This window comes from Thermobia domestica, chromosome 18, assembly GCF_964235325.1.
Source record: "Thermobia domestica chromosome 18, izTheDome1.hap1.1, whole genome shotgun sequence".
NCBI classification, from domain to species: Eukaryota; Metazoa; Arthropoda; class Insecta; order Zygentoma; family Lepismatidae; genus Thermobia; species Thermobia domestica.
Window position 1 is genome coordinate 90,732,107 of NC_137471.1, and position 23,744 is coordinate 90,755,850.

General features: G+C 38.2%; 1 protein-coding gene across 1 annotated transcript in view; it reads left to right on the forward strand.

Annotated features, from left to right (window-relative positions):
- The window catches only part of LOC145675169 (uncharacterized), a 45,264-nt gene that overhangs the window by 15,812 nt on the left and 5,708 nt on the right, over window positions 1–23,744 (forward strand). The window contains exon 3 of the mRNA XM_081745541.1: window positions 18,377–18,456. Coding sequence (XP_081601667.1) covers window positions 18,377–18,456 — 80 coding nt within the window. The remainder of the gene's footprint in view (window positions 1–18,376; window positions 18,457–23,744) is intronic.

Here is a 23,744-nt window from a genome sequence, read left to right on the forward strand (position 1 = left end):
AATCAGGCGGCGGCAACGGATGGAATCATGGACCGTGACTGAAGAGTTTGCATCTGCAACGACGTATGCTTAAAGTCGGAGTTAAGTATACAAGAAAACAAATACATCTGTACGTATTTACGTTAGTAGCTACTAATAATATTTTACTTTTCAGCTATGTCAACACTTATTTTCCTTATAGGTTCTCTGTGTTTGGCAGCATATTGGGAGTCCTATAGGAGAAGAAGAAGGGTAACTCATTCGTGCCCGGGCACATTCACACAAAGAACAAAAAAAAATTTTTCATCCCAATATGTTGGCAAAACATTTATTTTGGTATTAATCCGACATAACTTTTCTGTGACGCGTCAAACTTTTCCTTGGTATTGTAGTTATGGAAGGTTTGGTAGATGTGGTAGGGCCCTAATTTTAAAAATGACTTATTTGCTCCTCAGACCACGTATTAGCGCCGCCCACTAGGATGACTGCCTATTTCCATAGTAGGCCATGGGTGTTTAATGCCGCATCGATTGGAGAGGAGAATGGAATCCAGGAAGTAACTTATTGTTTTTAAGTTGATGAAGAGTATATTATAACTTTTTGTTTGTTTTTAATTTCACAATGTATTCTTTTCAGGCTCTAGCTATAGCCTTGTATGCACGTGTTCCGGTATACCAGAGGTCTTGCGAGACTACAGGTACTCCACTTTTTAGTGGTCTCTGTGATGTATGAGATATTCGTCACACTCACTAATGAATATACGCCAAGTTTTTTTTTTCTCTTTTTTTTTTTAAGTTCGTCTAAATTGAGGCGACTAGGTCTCATGGGCAACCTATATGATACGCTTAACATTCCTCGTCCTCACTATCGCTAGAATCTTCCGGCTCGCGTGAGTTGTCTCGGGGGAAATACTTCTTTAACCTTTCAATAGTTACAATCTGAGTGTGGTTAGGATTTGCTACGAATTCAATTTTACAAGCATTTGTGGGAGAAATACTCCTTAAGTAATACGGTCCCATATACTTGGGAGTTAACTTTGGAGAAATATCCTTCTTAGGCAAATAATCTCTACATAATACTAAGTCACCAACCTTTAGCTTAATAGGTTGTCTAGTGCGATCAACGCGTAATTTAGTCTGCTGCTGTGCATGTGTCATAGCCTTCTGGGCTAGTTTACGGATTAACTTTAATTGTTTCTGATGTTCCTGTATTTTCGTGAATTGATATTGGGTGTCCAACTGAGTGGGAAACCTGGCCTTTTGACCAAAGACAATCTCATATGGGGAATATTTCCTAATAGGGGAGGTTGATATATTATAAGCATACGCACACAAGCGGACATATTCCGCCCACTTAGTAGGCTGTTTAGCCGTGTACTTAGTAAGGAAACTTGCAATGACAGAGTTGAATTGCTCACACAGTCCGTTCGTTGATGGTTTAAATGCTGCAGTTCGAACATGTTTAATGTCAAATAAGTCATTCAGTTCGGCCATTATCGTTGATAAAAAATTACTTCCTCTATCCGTCAGTACCTCTTTAGGGGGGCCAAAACGCGTGATTAACTCGTCCAACATGGCCCTAGCCACTGTCGGGGCTTTAATATTTCGTAGCGGTACTAATATTGCGAAATGGCTGAGATATTCTATCATAACCAGGATATAGCTGTAGCCTGCGCTACTATGTAGCGGGCCAAAAATATCTAAACTCCAGCGGGAAAACAATTCCTCTTTCACCGGTAAGGGATGAAGGAAACCTTGTTTCTTTTCTCTGGGGATGTTCACCCTCTGACATTCGTCACAAGAGCGTACGTATTCCTTAACTATTTTCCCCATGTTCGGAAAGTAGTAACGTTCGTTTACTTTAGAGTAAGTGCGAGAAAATCCCGTATGGCCTCCGCACAGCGGAGACGAATGGGCCTCTTGTAAAATGTCGGGGATCGCCTTTTCTGGTATCACTAGTTTCTTATCTTTGTTCATGACTCGATATAACACATCGTCAACTACAACATAGGGTTTTAGAGCACGATCAGTGGGGTCATCCTTCTTCTTCTGTATTAGTTCTCTAATTTTATCATCCTCTTTTTGCATTGTTTTGATATCTATTTTGGGACATAACACTAAGTTGCACACGTCTGCACAATCTTCTTCTTGACCAAATTTGGAGGGTAATTCATCCTTTAGCGGACATCTTGACAAAAAGTCGGCGGTCACGTTATTGCGGCCCTTGATGTGTTCGATTGTGAATAGATAGGGTTGTAAACGAATTGCCCAACGCATAAAGCGAGAATTTAGAATCTTATTGTTTCTTAGGTAACATATACCATGAGCATCTGTTCGCACAATAAAGGGACGGTCAGCCAATAGGAAGTGGAAATGCAAAATTGTCTTAGTAACTCCTAGCGCTTCAAGCTCAACCGTAGAGTAGTTGAGCTCCGCTGGGGACAAAGATTTTGAAAAATAGGCTATTGGGTGTTCTTTGTTATCTTCTTTAATTTGTGCAACGTATCCGCCTATTCCGTCTCGACAGGCATCCGAATAGACTATGGCGTCCTGATTCGGGTCAAAGTGGGCAAGGACCGGAGCAGATATAAGACAATATTTCAAAGTATCCCATGCTTGTTTCTCAGTTTCTCCAAACTCGAATTTGGCATTCTTTTTAGTCAATGAAATGAGTGGTTTGGCAATAGTAGAAAACCCTTGGACAAAAGCTCTGTAGAATGAACAAAGTCCAATAAAACTACGTATTTCTTTGACTGTAGTAGGGTATGGTACCTTTGCTATAGCTTCCGTTTTTGCGGGATCTACACAAATTCCTCGTCTACCGACGATGTGGCCAAGCACAGAGGCTTCTTCGTAACCAAAGTAACATTTCTTAGGGTTGAGTTTTAGGTTGGCCTCCCGGAGTCGAGATAAAATAATTCTCGTTCTTTCTATTAAATCTGAGAAAGAAGGACTAGGACAAACCAAATCGTCTAAGTAACAAATTACATACTTCCACATAATGTCACCAAAGATAACGTTCATCATATTTTGAAAAAGAGCCGGGGCCGTGCTTAGTCCGAATGGTAGTCTCAAAAATTCGAATTTTCCACGGCTGCAGATGAATGCAGTCTTCTCTATATCACACGGACGGATTAATAATTGGTTATAACCATTTTGCATATCGAGCGTATTTATGTATTTGGTACCATTCAGAAATGCTAATATATCATCTATACGCGGCACTGGCGTATAATTGGGCCTTAATATTAAGTTCAGTTTTCTGAAGTCGACACATATACGCGGGGAGCCATCTTTTTTAGTTACTATCACAATTGGTGCAGAATATGGGCTTTGACTTTCTCGGATAATATTGCTATCTAACATTCTCTGAATCTCTGCCGCGACTATCTCTCTCTGTTTTGGTGTTTCTCTATAGGGTGGATGAGAAACAGGTATATCTGTAATGACCTCTAGGGGACACATAAATTTATCGGTAGCCGCAGTCAGACGAGACTTGTCCCAGGCTACAACGTCCCTAAATTCCATCAATAAGTCCAGTAATTGATTTCTTTCTTCTGGGTTTAAATTTGGGCCAATATTTAGTACTTGAGCTAATTCTTCCTTGGTTTGGGGGGCTTTCTGGGGTTGTTCAGGGACTTCCACGTCATCTGTTTCATCTTTGTTAGTAAGGTGTATGATCTGATTAACGGCCTGTACGTTATCCTCCGTTTCGTCAGTGAAGGACTCGGCCTGGGGTACAAGTTTCCCTAAATAAAGGTTTTTAGACAAAGATCTGGTTCGATCTGAACTATTGAAAATAGTCAGAGTAATATTTCCATTCTCAGTAAAAACTGGACCTCTCGGGATCAAACAGGAGTGCCAATATCGAATACCTTTGGACGGTAAAAATTCCCAAATCTGCACGTTTCCGGTTGGTGCGGTAATTTCTATGTCATATGAAGCCTTGGACGGCACTCGGACATTTGCTGGAAGGTATACTTTATAGGTATTGTCCGGATAGATATCAAAAAGTTCGTCGCTCAGCCTCAAGGGGTCTGGCACGACCTCTTTCTGACTATGATCCTGAGCAGAACTCTCTAGGTCAGGGAGAGTTGCTGGATCATTTTCACTTCCTTGCGTTATCAATTGTTTTTCTAATGGCTCTAACTGATCACTGTCTGATTTTTCCTCTACAGGCTCATGAGGCGCCTGGGAGGCCAGGGGTGGCTTTACAGAGTGTTGGTTCTTTGTGTTATATCTTGTCTCATAAGACGCATTCTCTTTCTTTCTCGGTATGATCTCTGTATCCGAACTATCTGTGGAACTAACTGCAGAAGTTCCACTAGGGCCTGGCTGAGGGTCAAAGGTGGATAGGTTCTTTTCCTCTGTCTCTAAGTCAGGCGAATTGATAAGTTCCAGCTCAGGAGCACTGGAAGACACCTTGTTTTTCTTAGTTCGTTTACGTCTAGCCTCTCTACATCTATTGACTTTTCCATTCTTTTTATTCGTAGGCTCCGAGGGAAATGTTGTAGTTTCCCTGGAACACACGAATACGCGGGACGTAATTCCTTCAGTATGAAGTTTTTGTCTATTATCAGGTACGCTAACAACAGGATTTATGTGATTTCCGGTGACCAATTCTGGAGACGGATCCTTCCTCTTATATGCGAGGTTCCGTTTCCTATAAATTGGTTTGTTTCCATGAGGGGGGACAGAGTAAGCCGTTTGTCCAGCATTACCGTTCTGTCTTGATTGGGAATCATTAAACGATCTTTTTCCTACTGATGGTGGGTATCGTTTAACATGTTTTAAATCTAAGGTATGAATCACACCATGACGACTTCCATATGTACTTTTTGGGACTGTGAACCATAGGTCTTCAACATGATTCCCGTCTTTATCTGCTAATTCCATGTATTTGGAATGAATGGTGGTGACATACTTGTGCAGAAAATCTATCCCCAAAATAACGTCATAGGCGCAAAACTGTGGGTCAACTATAGCTACGTCTAGGAATCTTCGTTTGGTTGTTTTCAAGTGATCCTTAAAGCAACACGCTATTCTCACCACAGGAATGTAATCTGTGGGCTGAGCTCCTACGCCACGAAGCTTCACATAACCCTTCAGTCTTTCCGTTAGTGGAAATTTTGGAGGTAAGAGGGTTTTCGAAGCTATCGAAATTTCAGAGCCAGAATCAATAAGAGCTTGCGCCCAGCGGTCTCCTATTTTTATCTTGACTGTACAAAGCTGCGCCTGCCCATGGCCAAGGCCATAGGTATTTTGGTGATTGTTCCTATACGTTTTGTAACCCGGTTCTGCTACTACTTCGTCTGTGTAACAAGAACTAATCTGTACAAATCCTGGTTGGTATTGTTCTTTAATGCATGACCAGTCCGAGCGGTCATTTTCCCATAATACGTCATGGCTAATTCTCTGACTAACTAATCTTTGTGCCGTGTGAAATTTTCTAAGATATTGTAGGCACTGTTCGAGGCTATCGCAATCATCCACTTCAAGCATCAGCTTATTTAGGATGTCTGGCAACAAACTCATTCTAAGTTTACTCATCAATTCACTTTCATTAACCCAACCTCGTAAAAATTTCAAATCCTTTATTAACTTATAAATGAACGCTAAAGTACTTTCATGGGGTTGTTGTTTTCTGGTATCTACGTCATATTCTAACCTTGCAGTATACTCAATACTAGGGAAAGCCTTTTTAAGTTTTTCCTTCATCTCGTTATAGTTTAAAGGTAAAATGTTTGCTAGGTCTACTAAATAAAAGGAGAAAGCTTCCCCTTTCAGACAGTAAGGAAGGTAATTTCCTACCTCTAGGGTTGACCATTCATATATGCTAGCCACTAATTCATACTCTTGCAGGAAAAGTTCCACACACTCATGTCTATTACCAGAGAAGGAGGGAATTTCAACATTTGGATAAATCTTAAAGGCTTGTGGTTTAGCACCAATAGTAGAATTTTGATTGTCACCCTCGGGAGGAGGGTTGCTAACTTTGCCTGTTACTACTGTATCCGTAACTTTAGGTTTCTCAAAACTATATGGTATAGATGGCTCGGTAACCGGACTAGTTTTAATTTCTTGCTCAGATTTTAAATTTATACGAGGCTTATTCTCAGGATCTACTTTTAAAAAGGACGAAAAATTTGATTTTTGCTTATCAGAGGTCTTATCTTCACTGGATGAGTGTGAGACGGGCTCATCTTTCAGATCTAAGGACCTGTCTAACGAAACCGAGGTGTTGAAATTTTCAGAAACGGACCTATAGTCGGTATCAGTTACGCTTCTATTTTCAAACTCGGAGGGTTGTTCTGAACTAAATTCTGAGGTATAAGATCTATCTTGTTCGCTGAATACTGATTTTTCTGTCTTTTCCCTTTCGCTAAACTCTAATTTCTCCATGGGGGCCATGGGTGTAACTACGCTACTAGGTGGCGAAATGAACACTATCTGTAAGGGATTTAACTTTTCCTCTTGTTGGTACTTTTTCATTTCTTTAGTCGCAGGTGATTCACTAGGGTCATTATAGGAACTAAATTTAGAACTAGTACTAGCTGACGGTTGTAAACCACTATTCTTAACACTATCAGTTAGTTTGTTAGACTCTCTTTGGGTTGGAGAGGTTGAGTGATCGTCTCTATTTTCTACTTCATCTAAACAAATTACAGACGCACCAAACTCCGCGTAATCAAAGATTTTACCAATATTTTCATTTATTCTACTTTCAGACCAGGAATCGTTATTTTCTTTTACTTCCTCTTCAATTTGCTTCTGGTGGTCAGAGCAAACTGAGGGAAAAGCATCATCACTTTCCGTCTCTTCGCCTAACCTCCTCTCAACTGGAGCAGGGGCGACGAGGTCATTTCTCTGGTCAGCGTCCTCTTTGGGAGGGTCTTGGTTCGTTGCTCGGGGAGTAGAGACCGTGGGAGGATCCCAATGGTCATATCGGAGTTCTTCTTCGGAGTTCCACGAAGGTTTTGACTCATCCTCCATGGATGACGCAGGAGGAGACTCCGGGTTGTCGTCTTGTAATTTCGCTATTTCGTCGTTTTGTAATTTCTCTAGTTCGTAACCTAACCAATCGTCTTTCAACGATTCACCCCCATCTGAATCTGCGCTACTAATATCTCCGTTTGACCACCTAACTTTACTAACTACACTGAGTATATTATCTATACTGTCTAAATATTGCAGTTTCTCTTGGAGGGTAAGGCTGTCTTCAAACATGACCGGGTTGGTTTGGGTAGCTGTTGTCCGAAGAACCTTAAGTTCCCGGTCTGTATCAATCCGGATCATTTTAGGAAACTTGTATTCGGTCTGAACACTAACATCTTTCTTTTGAAAAACGTCGGTCTGTATTTCCATATCAAAATTCCCAACTACATTTTCCTCAGGTAATAAATCTCCAAAGGGGGCTGAGGGGTCCGCTTGAAATAAAATACCTAATTTCTCTTCTTCGTCACCTTGGCGACGAACAACTGTGACCTGTACTTTCTTGTTTCGTAGTTGTTTAGTTAAAGGTCGAATTAAGTTTCCTACTGCTGGGGACAGTTCTGTTTGTAATGAATGCTTAATCTGGTCTATTAACGCTTTATCGTTAGATTGTGACAAAGAGCGCGATTCATTTTCATTATTCTCGTCAGGGTTCTCAATTTTCGTTTCCCTTGGTTCGGTTCCTATATTTGCATAACTTGGCTCTTTACTCGCGAAAGCCTTGGGTTCGAGACCAATATTTTCGTAAATTGGCTCTTTACTCGCTGAAATTCGTGATTCAGTATCTAAGATAGCATACATGGTTCTAGGACCGATCTCGGCATAAACTGTTTCATCACTACTACCGGCATAAAAAGATTGAAAGGTCGGTCTTTGCATTTCTAACGGCGATCTAGGATCTGACAGTTCGTATTTTATAAGAAAATATAGCGCTACTGGGCTATCTGGGCTTTTGGATACACCAATATCTTTATTTTCTACACTTAACACTAAATTACTTAATCTATTGTCCTTATCATCTAACTTATTATTATCTAAGGGACTTTGGTTCGAGGGGACATCAGGTATTACACCTGCTGTTTCTATCTCAATTGTTGCCTGCGGGCATTCCTGACCTGCAGTTATTAGTTCGGCTACCTCTAGTTCGTCTTTTAAATTTATTTCATTCACTAGAGTTTTTGGATCTACCCCCGGTGGGGTCTCGTCCGTATCTGAATTCACATATATCGTCCTAGGAGCTGGCATTGGTTTTTCACTTGAACCAGCACTTTGTATTTCTATATCATTTCTAGTCGGGATAGGACTAGACGCGGCCAGCGGCGTTAGATCGCAACCACTCGCTGGTGCTTCTGGGGTTTGCGGGCTCGCGGTCGTTGGTTCACGATATCTTGGCTGACTCCACGTATCCAAGTATCTCGGTAATGGATTCTTTTTCCAACGACCAAACTCAGGAGGAGAATGCCCGTGGACTTTTATTTTATTGCACTCAATACAATAATAATTATTCCACCGATCTAAAATATAACGGTGCTTGCCCGTGGGTGTCTTAGGACAATGCGATTGCCCTAAATCTAATAGCTTGTCTTTTATTTTCTGCGCGAAACTCATTTTTGATAATAAATCTGTTTTCTTTCAAGTCAGTGGCCTCTCAAACCAGGGCAGTGGGTAATCAACCTATTTCCTCTGATATGGTAAAAAGTTAATCACTGATAGCTACTTCCCTCGGAAATGCTACGTCAAATTGTTACGTATTTTGCGACTTATTATTATTTCAATATCTTTATTTAGCTTCCTTTGAACTTGAATGCTCAACTTCCCTTTCTTTATAAATTTTGCTTTACTTTTTAGAACGGGAAACGGAAAGTGATTAGACAGCTGTTTATAACAGATAATGCTTATTTGCTCACTTATGATGAGTTTACTTTTTACTTCTATTCTTTAACTTGTTTTCTTTTTTCTTTTCTTTTCTTAAAAGAACTTCAAATTTTTTTTTTTAAATTCACAAGGGGAATTACGATCATCCAACCATTGGATCATGTACCTGCATTTTCATTTCCAATATTGCATTTGCATAAAGGTGAGTTTTAGGCAGTTATTCCCAGGCAGCCGTCGGGCTTGCACCCCTATTACAGAGGGGCCCTGCTGGACCAAGAGAATAAGATACCTGTGACCCCCAAGCCTTGCATGGGAAAGGATTTTAGACACTTATCGCCGGACAGACTAGTCGAACTTTCATCCCGTAATACGGGCGGTTCTGCTGTCTTAGAGATAAACTGCCTGTGATCCTCCCCAAATAAGTGGTAAAGGTATTAGCCACTTATCGCCGGACAAACTAGTCGAACTTTCATCCCGTAAAACGGGAGGTTCTGTTGACCAGCGATAAAACTGACTGTGACCCTACCAAAGCGAGCAGAAGCATAAGCAGACTTAAAGTTTTGCAAGTACATGAGACAAGAGCTGAATTCCTTTTTAACACTCGCGTCCCGATTTTCCATTTCCCTTACTACACAAGAAACGTCGTGAGGTGAACTGAGTCTCGCTCTGCGGAACCTAGCAACTATTCCGCTGACTTATAACAACTTAAAGCGAGAGAAGTTGAGAATAAAAAATTTTCGTCGCCACTTCACTACATGTGAAATGCACTATTTAGAGCGGCAAAAAATTATATTTGTATATCAGAGTCAAAGGCTGAACACCGCCTAGGTCAAGTACGCCACCGAACTTTACTAACTTTACATAGTACCGATACACCACTTGACTAGTCAAAAGAAAAACTTCGCGTACACTTTTCACTTTTATCTATTGATAGCTCTTCGGTAAAAAAAAAAAAATCACTCCCGATTTGCTAAAACTCGCGTTTTAAGGCAACTGAGATAGTTGGTTCCCCTATAAAGTGAATGAGCACCAGAGATTTGTTTAGCGTTTCAAGAACACACAGTTGGTTACCCGGCGAACACCGAACACCATAAAATGTTATATATGATGTTTTGGTTCTGGGATTGGCGTAGCAATTATGTACACTTTCTTTTGTGAAATCGTAATTGAGATCACTTCTTCACTCTCCACCCAGTACGACGAAGTTGGTTCGGAGTCCAACTCCCTAATAGCCTCGGTTTTGAAAACGTCTTTAGCCTACTGGTTCGCAGATGATGAGAAAGTGCACTAACAGTGGTAGAGCTTGGTACTAGGAATCGAAACCCAGGTAACACTTGAAGACTGTGAGTTGAATCTAACTAGGTGGGATAGCTTGACTGAATCAAAGAGACCATTTCACTTTACTTTTTATTAAAAAAAAATAAAATAAGAATACAGATCAATTTAACAAAATCGGTTACTTGGAGTTACAACTTGGAAGTTTTTCTACATTATTCAAGTGGGAGCACAACCCCATAGTACTCAATGGGTGCTAGAAGGTTTTTATGCTAAACCGCGAGTTATTGAAAATAGTAAAGTGCGAACTTTGTACATCGCAACTTGCATTGGCCCGAAAGGAAGAAATGTTAAGTCTCGAAGAGGGAATGTGGTCTCAGATTGATGGGACTTGAAAATAAAACTCATATTGATCACTAAACAATCTCAAAGTGCTCTTCCCGTGTGGAGGGGGAACTTAGAAAAAAATTAGCACATACCTGATTTTTCTGAAGACCGTCCCTAACCAGAGCGAAGTTCACTGTTAGCCGTCCGTCCGTAGAATCACCCGGTGCGGCAGACGAGCCTCGTTTATAAAGGCGCTTCGTCCCACGCATTTCTGCCTTTTCTGACGTAGCTCGAAGGCGACGTCACGAGCCTCATCGAGCATGGGAGAGACTTCTTCACGCGCATGCTCAATAGTGGTTAAGACTTCTAGTCTTTCTATGATTTTTCTCTATCACGCCGGGATTGAAATTCCTATTTTACATTTCTTTTTACAGTTTTTGTTTTATACCTGGTTCTAACTACATAATAGATTTCATATATTTATTGCTCTCGTGGTGTTCCCTAACTATTGCCTCTAGGACCCAGCTCTGTGATCTGAGTAAAATCAAAGCTAGGGTCATACCACTATCCCATGCGTGTGGTTTGGTGTCAATGAGGCATCAGGTTGATAATTCAATCTGGACCTCACCTGACTCCGTTCTCCCTATTTCTCTTTCCCTTACTGCACACACAATTTGAAACGCGCGGGCGTCTCGCCCTATAATTTGGAGTCCGGCCTAGGACTTCGAGGCATAACTGTGTAACAATATATATATATATATATATATATATATATATATATATATATATATATATATATATATATATATATATTAACAGTCACATAAAAAGAAAGACAAAAAATTATATTTTTATTTAACTTTCGGTAAATATGATAAAAGTCCATGAATAATTACAATCTACAATATGATGAGTGGAGGAAAAAAACTTGAGGTGATGGTTAGAAATGAGTCTTTATCTCATATATGAAAATTTTAAAGTTGTTATACGAGCCCTCTCTCGCAGCTCAAGACGAGTTATAATATCGTATGTATTATCGAAGCATCCTTTCTGGTGTCCATACATTTCACTTCATTTCTTTTCTTATAAAAACACGTTAAGATAATGTTTACTCATTGTAACTGACACATATTCTGTTCGTCGAAGTATCTATCGAATACGTTTCTCCCATTTCTGGGGTTAAGAGATCAAAGGTTTGTCACTGATATCACGGTGACTAATGTTACTTATTCTGTCATTCACTTACTATCCCATCCATTAACGATCTTTCAGTTAATATCACCTTGCACTACCAGGTGCACACATTTATCGTTAGATTCACACAATATATAAAAGAACGAGAATTTTCCAAGTTCAGAAGGACTTTTGTTTGTATTGAGAACACGACTACTGAGGTGGAAAAACACTGGTCAAGTTTGAGGATTCGTATGGGAGGGATGGAATCGAAATGTAGTTTTACAGAAGAATTTTAGTTTACTAACTTGAGGGTTGATTTGAGGATACATTAGGGTTACGATGACCTGCCTAAATCCCATGCTACATGCAGTTAATTTAATACAGATGATGTTAGTCATTACATATGTCACTTATTAATGTTACGAAGTTTGAAGAGAATATCTATAACATGCGGCGGTATCTAGTAACATTCACATGTTACATTTATCGGATATCTTGGAACTATAGCAACCAAGGACCGTTCGGGGCAGGTACCAAGACCATTTACACATATTTATTCAATTCTCCAGTATACATTTTATTTCAATATCATACTTACATTCCACACACATTTATATCTTAATATACATATATTCAATAATCATTTAAACTTTCAAATCAATAGCCCCGACAAATTAAATTTTCTAGGTTGCAACACTTCACCTAGGAGAGAATCCGAATATATCGCACATTTACAAATAACTAACTGGCCGCACACAATATTAAGATTAATATTCCCAAGCATTTTATTAAGACTGGTAGACATTTAATTCGCATGACAGGCACGTAAACACAGAAATATGTATAACTATATGGTAGGGATGGTACCGAGACCGAGACCGAGATCGAGACGGCCTTTTATATACCGAGACGAGACCGAGATCGAGACGGAGCTCTATAAATCGAGACGAGACCGAGACGAGACTTAGGTCAGTCTCGAAAGTCTCGGTCTCGTCTCGAATATTAATATAGACAACTATTAAGATTGACCTTTACACAACATTTTTTTCGTTCCTGTATTAGGTAATATGGGAACAGTTGACTAATGTTCAGTGGCGTATTTAGGAGATGGCTATCGGACTGAAGCCCCTCCCGAAATAGATTTGTGATCATTTTTTCGCATTGCACGTACAACACAAATATTTCTTACTCGTTCTCAAGCCTCTCCCGAAACAAAATCCCCTGCTGATGTGTATAGTCATCTCTGTCTCTCTCTCCCTCTCTCAACATATATATATATATATACCAGCGGATCCAGGATATGATCGAGGGAGGGGCTAAACCATAGTTTGACATTTTATCCAATGTAAAGAAAGAAGTTGGATTGAAGCCCATTTTATACAATGTATAGCTGAGCGTCAAGGGGAGGTATAACCCCTTTAACACTCCCCTTGGATTCTCGCCCTCGTATATCATATCTAATATAAGTAAAAGGAAGAGTTTATTTGTCTGTGTGTCTGCATGCCTGTCTTTCTGATTGCCTGTGTGCGGCCTGGGGACCAGACGAGAGTCCAAGAGTTACGAAATTTGGTTGACAAGTGTCATGTCCTAGGCCTCAGACCAAGAAGAAGCGTTTTTTTTTTATTATTATTTTGAATCAGGAGGGGCGTTTACCGGGACATGTAAAAGTAGTAGAAAATGACCAATATTAGTGTCGAATACATAGTTTTCGCAGTCGCTGAGATCAGTGGTGTCACTTCCATTAGAGATGACTTTCAAATTCAGCTACCAGTGCATGCGGGCCGGGGTTCACCTGCTGGGGAGGGGGTACCGAGACATGTAAAAATAATACAAAATGACCGATATTAGTGTCAAATACATAGTTTTCGCGGTTGCTGAGATAGTGATACTCCCATAGGCTTTGACTACCAAATACTGGTCCCATGCGAAAAATGGGTATTTCATTTAGTTATATATAATAGTCATATATATTAAAAATGCTGATTTTTTTTAACATGCTGTGTGAAATATGGAAGGGGAAGTTCTTCTAGATACTCTGCAATACCACTAGATAAACAAGCAATGTTGCCAACGCAACATAAAGTTGTAATTTCTCAAATTGCACTACGTTTGATATTACATATTTCTGTTCAGTTAATTTAGTTTAGTGCGTGGGTTTTCTCGGGGTTCTCCCGTTTCCTCCCACTTTCTTCATTCCACCATTTCATTCATCTCTCATCATCACAGTCTCCTTTAGCCTAACCGGCATAACCGTGGGTCGTAAAACTCAAAAATTTCATTTCATTTTTTTAATTGAGTTTAACGCCTCTTTCAGCAGCGAGGTTATATGAGACTGAACCTACTGATTAACGTTAAATCTAAACCACACGAGCTCCCGCCGGGAATCTAACCCGGGTCTCTCACGCCATAGGCTAACTGCTTAGCCACGAAAGAGCTCTACATATTTCTAATTTAGATATTAAATTAAACCACAAAAGCACATATATTATTCAGTGGAACAAAGGACAATACATATCACTAAGATCAACATTTTGGAGATCTCTAATAACTGAAACGGCAGGAACATTATAACATTAGTGTTCAGTAGTTCTAATTACAACAAGTCGCAGTTACATTATTTTAAGCAGTGTTGCGAACTTAAATAAATTGCTAAATATTATTATAAATATAGTGCAAATAACGTAGCTAAAGTGCAAAATATTTTAAAATTAATCGTAATTTGTTTTATGGTGCAAGAATGTTTTCAAAACACGATATTTTTCATAATCTTTGGGCTACTTATAATGTTAATGTCAAAGTTTTCGTTCCAGAATACATGTAAAAGCAAATTGTAACTGAAATTAAACGTAACTGACAACTTTTCAGTAGCACTAATTGTTCTCCCTAAGCCTTAGGCCTGGTGTATTTTTTAGATTAAAACACTGCTTTATTAAAAGTTTAATTACATCCTAACTGCATTTCATTTGTTATAGTTTGACCACCGACCACCTCAAACTCGATCCATATCATATAGCTATGTGCAATTATTCAAAGACTTACAGTTAGTAATACACATTGTGTTGATTTTTGGTTTGTTTTGTTTTAGTTTAACGTCTCACGATTATGCTAGGGCAGCTAAAGGAAACGCGGAGTTGCTGATCATAGTGGAATCCGAAAAACTTCGGTCGTTGAACATTACCGCCACCGGGAATCGAACTCGGGACCATGCGAACCAAAATCAAGCGTACTAGCCATTACAGCAAATGGGGGTTCTTACATTGTGTTGATTTAAATAATTGAGTCAGTGTTGCCAGATCCGAAGATCAAAAAGTAGCGTGTCTGTGCTCTAAAAGTAGAGGATATGAACTATTTGTAGCCCAAATATATAGAAATGAATTATTTGGCAACTAATGACTGGTACTAATGAAATAATGTTTAAAATAGACCAGAAAATGTGATGGACATATTGCAAGACGAAATTATTATCGATAGACGAAAACAATTTTAGATTGGATACCACGTGACAAAAACAGCCTACGAAATGTCCGCATACAAGAAATTGTGACAAAATCAGGAACCACTGGGGAGTAACCTGGAAAAGAATTACCCAAGATAGATAGTTGCAGAGGAAACTTGGGAAGACTTCATCAAGCAGTGGATTGATAATGCTTGATTATGATGATGGTGATGATTTTATATCGAGACCTCAGAGATAAACTAAACCAAGTCATAATTTCGTAATTTTACAGGAGAAGCGAAAAACCGGTTCCTTAATTAAGATCTGTAATACTGTTTTTTAAACTATACTAAGTAGTTACAAAGTAGTAAGATGGCTTTAGACTTACATTATTACACCACTAGAAAGAACATAGTCTATTAAAAAAAAGTATTCTAACTCAATTTGACCAAAAAGTGACTTAACATAGTCTACTACTAATGTTATACAGGGTGCGGCACGTAAAACCGCACACAAAGTGTTGTAAAGTGAACACAAAATCCGGTACGGTTTTAACTTCAGTCCCCTTAAAACACGTCTGCAACTTCTCTCACTCGCATGAACCTGTTGACTCAATCTCCTGGTTGACTTTCGAGGACTTCTTGTCATCTCCTCCACCTGCATCTTCAATTCAGGTGTGCAGACAGATGGTCGTCTGTTCCTGGGAGCATTTTGAACCGATCCTGAATGGTGCTTTTTGCTGGCACAGAACGTCCTGGAAATTTCTCCCGAAACAAATTCTTTGTTTTCACAAAAGATCCAGTGAGAATGAACCCTTCAACAATGGCAACACGCTCGGGTATCGAATACGGCATTATCACACACTGACACTCACCCGGCTTACCACAACGAGGCCTTTTTCTCAACTGGTTTCAACAAGTTTCACTGGCTGCGGCTGCACGTGACTGCTGCAGGTCACGTAAGTCGACCCGACCTCGACACGCCATCTCTTGGTAGGAAGGTAGATTATTTAAGTGTTGCCAAAAACACAATATACCAGAATATTACGACGGGCCGGTTTTACGTGCCGCACCCTGTATATATATATATATATATATATATATGTATGTATATACACTATATAAATTTACTAGGTAAGGTAGAGTAAAATTGGATCCAAAATTTAACGAAAGTCATACAGCGAAAAATATATATATATATTTTTGACTATTTAATACTTCATGTTGCTGCAAAACTACAAAAATGAATACAAAAGGAAACTAGAAAGTTAAGAATCACTTGTTTTGGCGAGAGAGAGAAAATAGATACAGCTAGCTCGAATTACCTATATACTTTATGTATGTTCATGTTTCGCAAGCAATTTTCAATCAATATAAAATTTCAACGTAATGAACGCACGATTGGTTTTCTCGAATAAAGATCACATGCACCGCTAAGAGCTCAGGAATAAGCTTAATCTATGTTATGGCAGTGGATATACGTATGCGTATGTAATGTATTACAACTTTAGGAACTTGTATAAGAAACAGAATGTACTTAAATTTAGACGCGAACTATGCGAAACATCTGACTTTGAATCTAACTTGTTTCGTGATGCAACCCGAGGCCACACATAGCAAAGATGAGTGCCGTAGCTTCCACCACAAAGTTAAGGAATTTCGTGTTATAAGGTGTCAATTAAACACGTAGATGTGAAACGGTAATAAAGCATTAGATCAATTTTAAACAAAATATATTGTAGTAATAATTTACCCTATTTGTTCAGATAATGAACGTTATATTATGTTTTTAAAATGACAGTCAAAACAGAATGTATTGGATAATAAATGAAAAATTGTAAAATTTCAATTTCGGTACGATTAAATACATTCATGCTGCTATGTGTTGCGTTATTTGTTAGAATGTATTGAACAATTCTTATTCTAAGGAAGGAAATAAACTACTGTATAGTACTGGAGTTAATTTAATGGAGTTTAATTGTATAGGCAGTACTGAGGCCATATGAGAAAGTCTTTTGCTGAAAGTGAAATATGGGTTACTATTAGAATTTTATCCCAGATATGATATACCCACTGATGATTGAAACTGGAACACACGCATGGAAGTCATCAGCGCTAGCAAATTAGCTCTGAAGAAGTACACCATACTATAATTCTAAGTCAAGAATAAGGCCAAAAATAAGAAGCAGAAACGAAAGACTTTACAATAATAATACTTTTACAATTTTAATTTCACCTATTTATTTCGAGACTTTCGAGACGAGACCGAGATTTGGCCTTCGAGACCGAGACCGAGATCGAGACAAGCATTTGTTGACCGAGACGAGACCGAGACCGAGACGACGATTTTTGACTCGAGACGAGACCGAGACCGAGACCGAGACAGCTATTTTTAAACCGAGACGAGACCGAGACTGTACAAAGTCTCGTCTCGATACCATCCCTACTATTTCTAAAAGGTTAACACTATTTTGAGCCCAGAACAACTAAAACATTTACTTTTATGGTTACCAATGGAAACAAAAGTAGACATAACCGACAGTCTAACGCAGAATTCTGGACGGATAATAAAAAAAAATAACATTTTATCGTGTACTGAACCATCGCTCGCTATTGCAGTGGGTCGAAATATGATCCCTGAACCTAACGTTCCCTTTCAGAAAAACGTTCCCTGAACCTTCCACATCAACGAATACCTCTACGAATCGTCTCGTGACATCTCAGTTAGTAAATCAAGTTCAAATGATATATGTTGAATGGTTGATATACATCATGTTCAAACCGGGGGGGGGGGGGAGGTTAAAAATAAAAAATATCATGAAGAAGAGAATAGAGGAATAGATAGAGAAGACAAAGAAAAAGCAAAAGCGACACCAAAGGAATAAGCTAGGACACTAAAACTACAAAGATAAATGGTCGAATTTAGACATACTACAATCTAAAGCCAAATATGCTTTCATATGCCGAAAAAGTTGGCCTACTAAAATGCGTGGCCAACGAGATCTCTGAGTGCCTAAGTACGAGTCCGTGGCTTCTAGACAACCATCTCACAATGAATAAACCCTGTGGAATGATTGACTGTGGATGCAGACGGATCCATCCTTTAGGCGGGAAACGTGCCAAGTAAAAAAAACGTACAAACACAAACGTAAAAACAAAGTAAATAATCGTATTTCAATCCTTTTTTCCACTTACCACATCTTCCACCATATATTCTAAATACATCTAAAGCACTGTCTTCAGTTTTTTTAATGTGTGCAATTCATTTTGGTGAATATTACATTATATGGCATCAAGTTTGTGTTTTTTATTTTTAGTGGAATGAAGAGAACAAGAACATGGTAATTGATTTTGGTACGGATGTTTGGAAGATTCTGGAAGAAAGCACAAAAGTCGAGTAAGTATATTTTACTTTTATACAACAGCTCAACAATATACATGATTGATTTTCAGTGGAATGATGATATTAATTAATTTTACAAGATAAAATAATGTCACATTTTCTGAATAAATTTATACAGGGTGTTTAAAAACAACACTGACAACGTTTGGGAGCTGATTCCTGACACCAAAATAAGATAAAAAGACCAACCTGGGTGCACAAATGCTTCCTTTCGTTGTTATAGGCTGCCGAAAATGTAAAAAAAAAAAAAAATGAACTTTAAAGGTTCATAGCTCCAAAACTATGGGACCTACCGTAGTCTGGTCAAGACTTCACTTAGGAACTAATATGTGCACTATCTAAAAATACATGTTTCAGAATATTAAGGTACTCACGCAACCATTTTTATAGAGGGAGTTTAGCTACCGGCATATAATCTGAAATACTCACCAACTACTTCTTTAAAAATTGTTGCGGAAATACCGCAGGATTCTGAAACTTGGATATTTGGATAGTGCACATATTAGTTCCTAAATGAAGTCTTCACCCGACTACTGTAGGTTCCATAGTTTTCGAGCTATGAACCTTTAAATTTCATTTTTTTTTTTACATTTTCGGAAAGGAAGCATTTGTGCACCCAGGTTTTTCTATACTTTTTGTCTTATCTTGGTGTCAGGAATCACCTCCCAAATGTTGTCGGTGTTGTTTTGAAACACCCTGTATATCTACAAATAAGTCTTTTTCAGTTTTGAGTTTCTATAGTTTTAAGCGAATCCAAAATCAGTTTAGGTTATGTTGAGATAATTTCTAGAAACAATACTAATCCATAAAAGTATAATTTTACTCTTTCCATCTTACAAATGAAGAAAATTACCAATGGAAACAAAAACGCTCACGAAATTATATGTATCCCATTTAGAATAGTAAGCGGAATAAAGAAAAAGTGTCATAAAATTTTTCGTTCACGTTCTCTTTAAAATTCCTACTTCGTTCGAACAGAAGAGTAATGAATGCATTCCTTAAAATGAACAAATTCCAAGGAAAATGTTTTCTTTTCTGAACACATACACTGATATAATTGTAATATGTCTCAGTAATATATATATATATATATATATATATATATATATATATATATATATATATATATATATATATATAACAGGTGTTCTAAAAATGGTGCGCACGGACTACAGAGCACTATTTTGCAGATCAAAATAAAGCGAAAAATATATATAATTGTATACTAGGGTGGAGCGAAAAAATCAAATTTTCGAGTATCGAATTCTAATAGAGCTCAAAAGTTGCGTATTCGCATGCTAATCAATAGAAAAATAACGAAAAAATTACCACTTTGGATCTTCAATTCACGCAAACGGCCTAAAATTTGAAGAATTACCAAACATCAGCAAAATTACCTTTATACGAATGAATCAGATTTTTATCGAATTTTAATAGGGCTTAAAAGTTACGTATTTGCATGCTAACCAATGGCCTAAACTTTGAAGAAATGACAGAAAACACCAAAACTTACCTCTATGCGAAAAAAATCAAATTTTTGAGTATCGAATTCTAAAAGGGCTCAACAGTTACACATTTGTTCTCCAGTTTGCGCAAACGGCCTAACATTCTTAAAAAGTGACAAAAAACACGAAAATTTACCTTTACACAAGGAATATACAGATTACTTTTTTTATTTCTATAGTGTCTAAGTATTTTATTTTAGTTATGTGAGGGCACACTTGTTAATAATTCGTTAATGTGAGTTATTTTATATATTTTATTTTCATAAAGATTTTGCAGCTCTTCGTCCATTTGGTAACTTTTTTTTTTTCATGAAATGGCCCAGAACTCCCTACGAGGAGGTTGCTACAATTCGAGTTACACACATGTCCTACTAAACTCTCCTACCAAGTAGGGTCTGCTAAATTGTGTTGATTTAGTCAAGGATGTTGTCTTAAATTAGATTTTTAATCAAATTTTGGAATTATGAGTCTTGAGAGCAAAGTTGCTCAAATGTAGCCATCTCTGTTTTCTTGTCGGTACACTTTTCCTGCAGACTCTGTGACAAGTTTTACACATCTTTCAACTTCCTGAGTATGGCATGGAACATTTAAAACATCAAACTCATGAACAGATTTGTGATGCATATGTGATAAGATAGTTTCTGTTGTCAAGCTTTCGAGCAGTCAAGGGGGCGACTGATTACATTTTCTCCAATCTATCAGCTTACTGTAGTTCGTGGCATCAAAATTTATTGAAGTTGCCACAAAAGTTCTAACAGATTTCAACTTCGGATCTTGATTCCTTGCCTCTAGCACTATCCCGTAACCCAACTCTCGTACGTGTTGTCTCTCATATACTGTCATAGCTAGAACGCATTTCTCTAAATTACAGGATCGATAATTCTTTTAATATTGTTTAGCAAATTTCTAATTGTTTAAACTACCTTCAAAAAATGTTTAGGTCCATATTTCACTGCTTGATATCTCTTTATGTCGAGCCAGATAGGAACATGTGTCTTTATAATGTAGTTTACAATCACTTTGAGTTTGTTTGTAGGATTTGTTTGAGAAACGTACAACCGTAAGACCCGGTATGCATATGACAGCCATCGGGGGATTTAGGATTTAGATTTCTGGGCTTTCGGCAGCTAAGGGCATTTAGCCCGTCACGTTTGAGGGACGACGCACAGTGGGGCGAAACACCCGTTTTACGGACAAAATTCTCGATAATAGTGTAATGTTGGTAGAAGAAACAGACGATGTTGTGCTCCCTTTTATGTTGTGGTGGTGTATCAAATAAAACCATTTCCGAAACTTTACGACTGACTGCACTCAAGATTTCGCGAGATATCTTCGCAAACAGAACATTAAATTGAGCTGAGTGAATTTCTGATGCATACAATGGATGATGCTAGTCGGAAATATCTAAAAAAGTAGAATTTGAGGAAGCCCGACTCTGCATAATATTGTAGAATAAGTAAATCATAGAGAAATAACATACAAAAAAGTGTGCTATACACAATATAGTGTTATTTTATATCTTAATTATAATACAAAGAAACTGTACATTTATATGAGTGTTTTGATGAGTGCGTGATTTGGAAATTACGAAACATAGATTGCAGTCTTCAAAAACGATTTTTGTATATTTTGAAAGTGAAAAAACAACTTGCTTTATTCTTCTCGGGGAAAGGCTGTTCATTCTATTAACAACGGTGTAAAAAATATACAGAAGTATATTCTTCTTTTATGTATAACACACTTTAAAAATAATTTACAGGAGGAAGTGAAAAGACAAGTGTTTTTCAAAGAAAATCTAAATGAATAATCCTGTAGTTTCAGTACTTAGAGGAAGGTTTTTCTTCTTTAGTTTGGACCTCAGGAAAGTTATGTATGGGTCTCATTTTATGAAACGCAACTTCATTGGTGGCTTTACGGGAACATTTTCTTGTATGCTGAAGCCTGTAATCCTTATAATCTTTATGAAGAGTTTCTTGCGCTTCCTCTGAAAGTAACCCGATAGGCAGAGCTGCAGCTTGTACTATTTCGGCCCCATGTATCAATACTTTGTGCACTGTAGAAGGCATATAGTACCACGGGTATAACTGTATAGCTAATTTAGCCGTTTCTGCTGTGTACAATCTAAATTTATCTGAATCAATTCCAGAGTTGCTGTTAATTACCTCCAGTATTATACCAAGCCGGCGAATCAAGTTTTCGTCTATGTGTGTAATCTCTGCTGTTAGAGAAAAATGTCGGAAGAATATTCTGGTGGTATTTCCGGTATTCGTCGAACCATAACTCTGTTTTACATCAACTTTAATTCCGAGCTCATTTATTAATTGTTGTTGCATGCGTTTCTTTGTAGCTTCTTTGATTGGGAGAGTATTTTTCGTAGTCCTCCACGACTTGAATTGTTGATTGTAGCGTAGATGTAGTACATATTCCATGAACTTGATTCAAGTACGAAGAGGTGAAATCCCAAGCTTCAGTCTTTTTCATTAGATTGCTTCAGTTCAAGTTTCGATAAGTCGTTCATCTCCGATGGGCGTGCCCCACAAATGAAGCAGTTACTTGCTGCAGATATATCACTAATATGTTGAGCAAATTTTCCGTCCAACATTGTCAAATGTAAAACATGTTTTACAGTTATACAGTTGGACCCTAGGTTCAATCGTGTTTCTTTCAAGTTCTTGATTTCCCTGTCAACCCTCTATTTCTCAGTTTTATTATTTCAGGTGTCTCTTTTATGAATTGATATCTGAGTGTTCGACAGTGTCGCATCGAGGAAGGTCGAGGATTGACCCAAATTGATTTATCTTCATTTCCAGGTATTGTTATTTGTAAAGGAACAATAGAAGTCGTAAATAAATTAGCATCTGATCTCGTGTCTGTTTCACTCGCAAACCGTTGACACAACTCGTTCTGACCAGACGAGCCATCAAAGCCCCATTTTGTATGCATTGTCAGTGCCTGACAGTTCAACTTTGTAATTCCTTCTAATTTATTGCTTTTAGGATCCTTTCGGCTGTGTGGTTAAGTAAACTTTGGAGCGGGACTTCTGCGGAGGTATCGGTAATTTTGATATCATTAGAGTGACAATCTTTCTTTGCGCGCTGGATTTTTTATAGCTGGGGAAAATATTGAACTCTTTTTCTTTTGTGGCAGCTCTGATTACCTCGTATTGATATTTGGAAAGCTTAGCCTGTGTAAAGATTAATAATGCAAAATCAGCACTGAAACTTTCCGATGTGTTCCCTGAATGCGACGAAGCAGCAGCATCTCTTACTCTTACGCTTTGGGAATGTGATGTTCTTAGATCGTGAACTTCACGTCTTTTACTTCTCTCACAACAATCTTCAAAACACGTTTTAGGCCTTCCAACAGGATTGGAAGACTTCAGCAAGTGAGCATCATCACTGGGGAAACTAATCACAAATTCACCATTCATCCACTCGCGATACTTCTTGCGAAAATATGTTTTACTGTGATTAACTATTTTTAGTTTTTGAACATAATGCGGCAAAAATCTTTTCTTTATTTCATCACAAATTCGAGAAAGTTTATCTTCATGCATGTTCTGATATCTTTCACGAATAAAACACTCCACTGATCCACCTGTAACTAGCACTTCACAAAGTTCGGCATACTTTACTACTTCTTCCATTATGCGGAAAGAGCGCACACTTTCACTGAAACAACTAGTGTAACTACTGAATAGAAACTTTATGACAGCCAATTAACTTTATAGTACTCGATGCACGCGGCCCTATTCATACTTCCTACTATGTTGCTCCA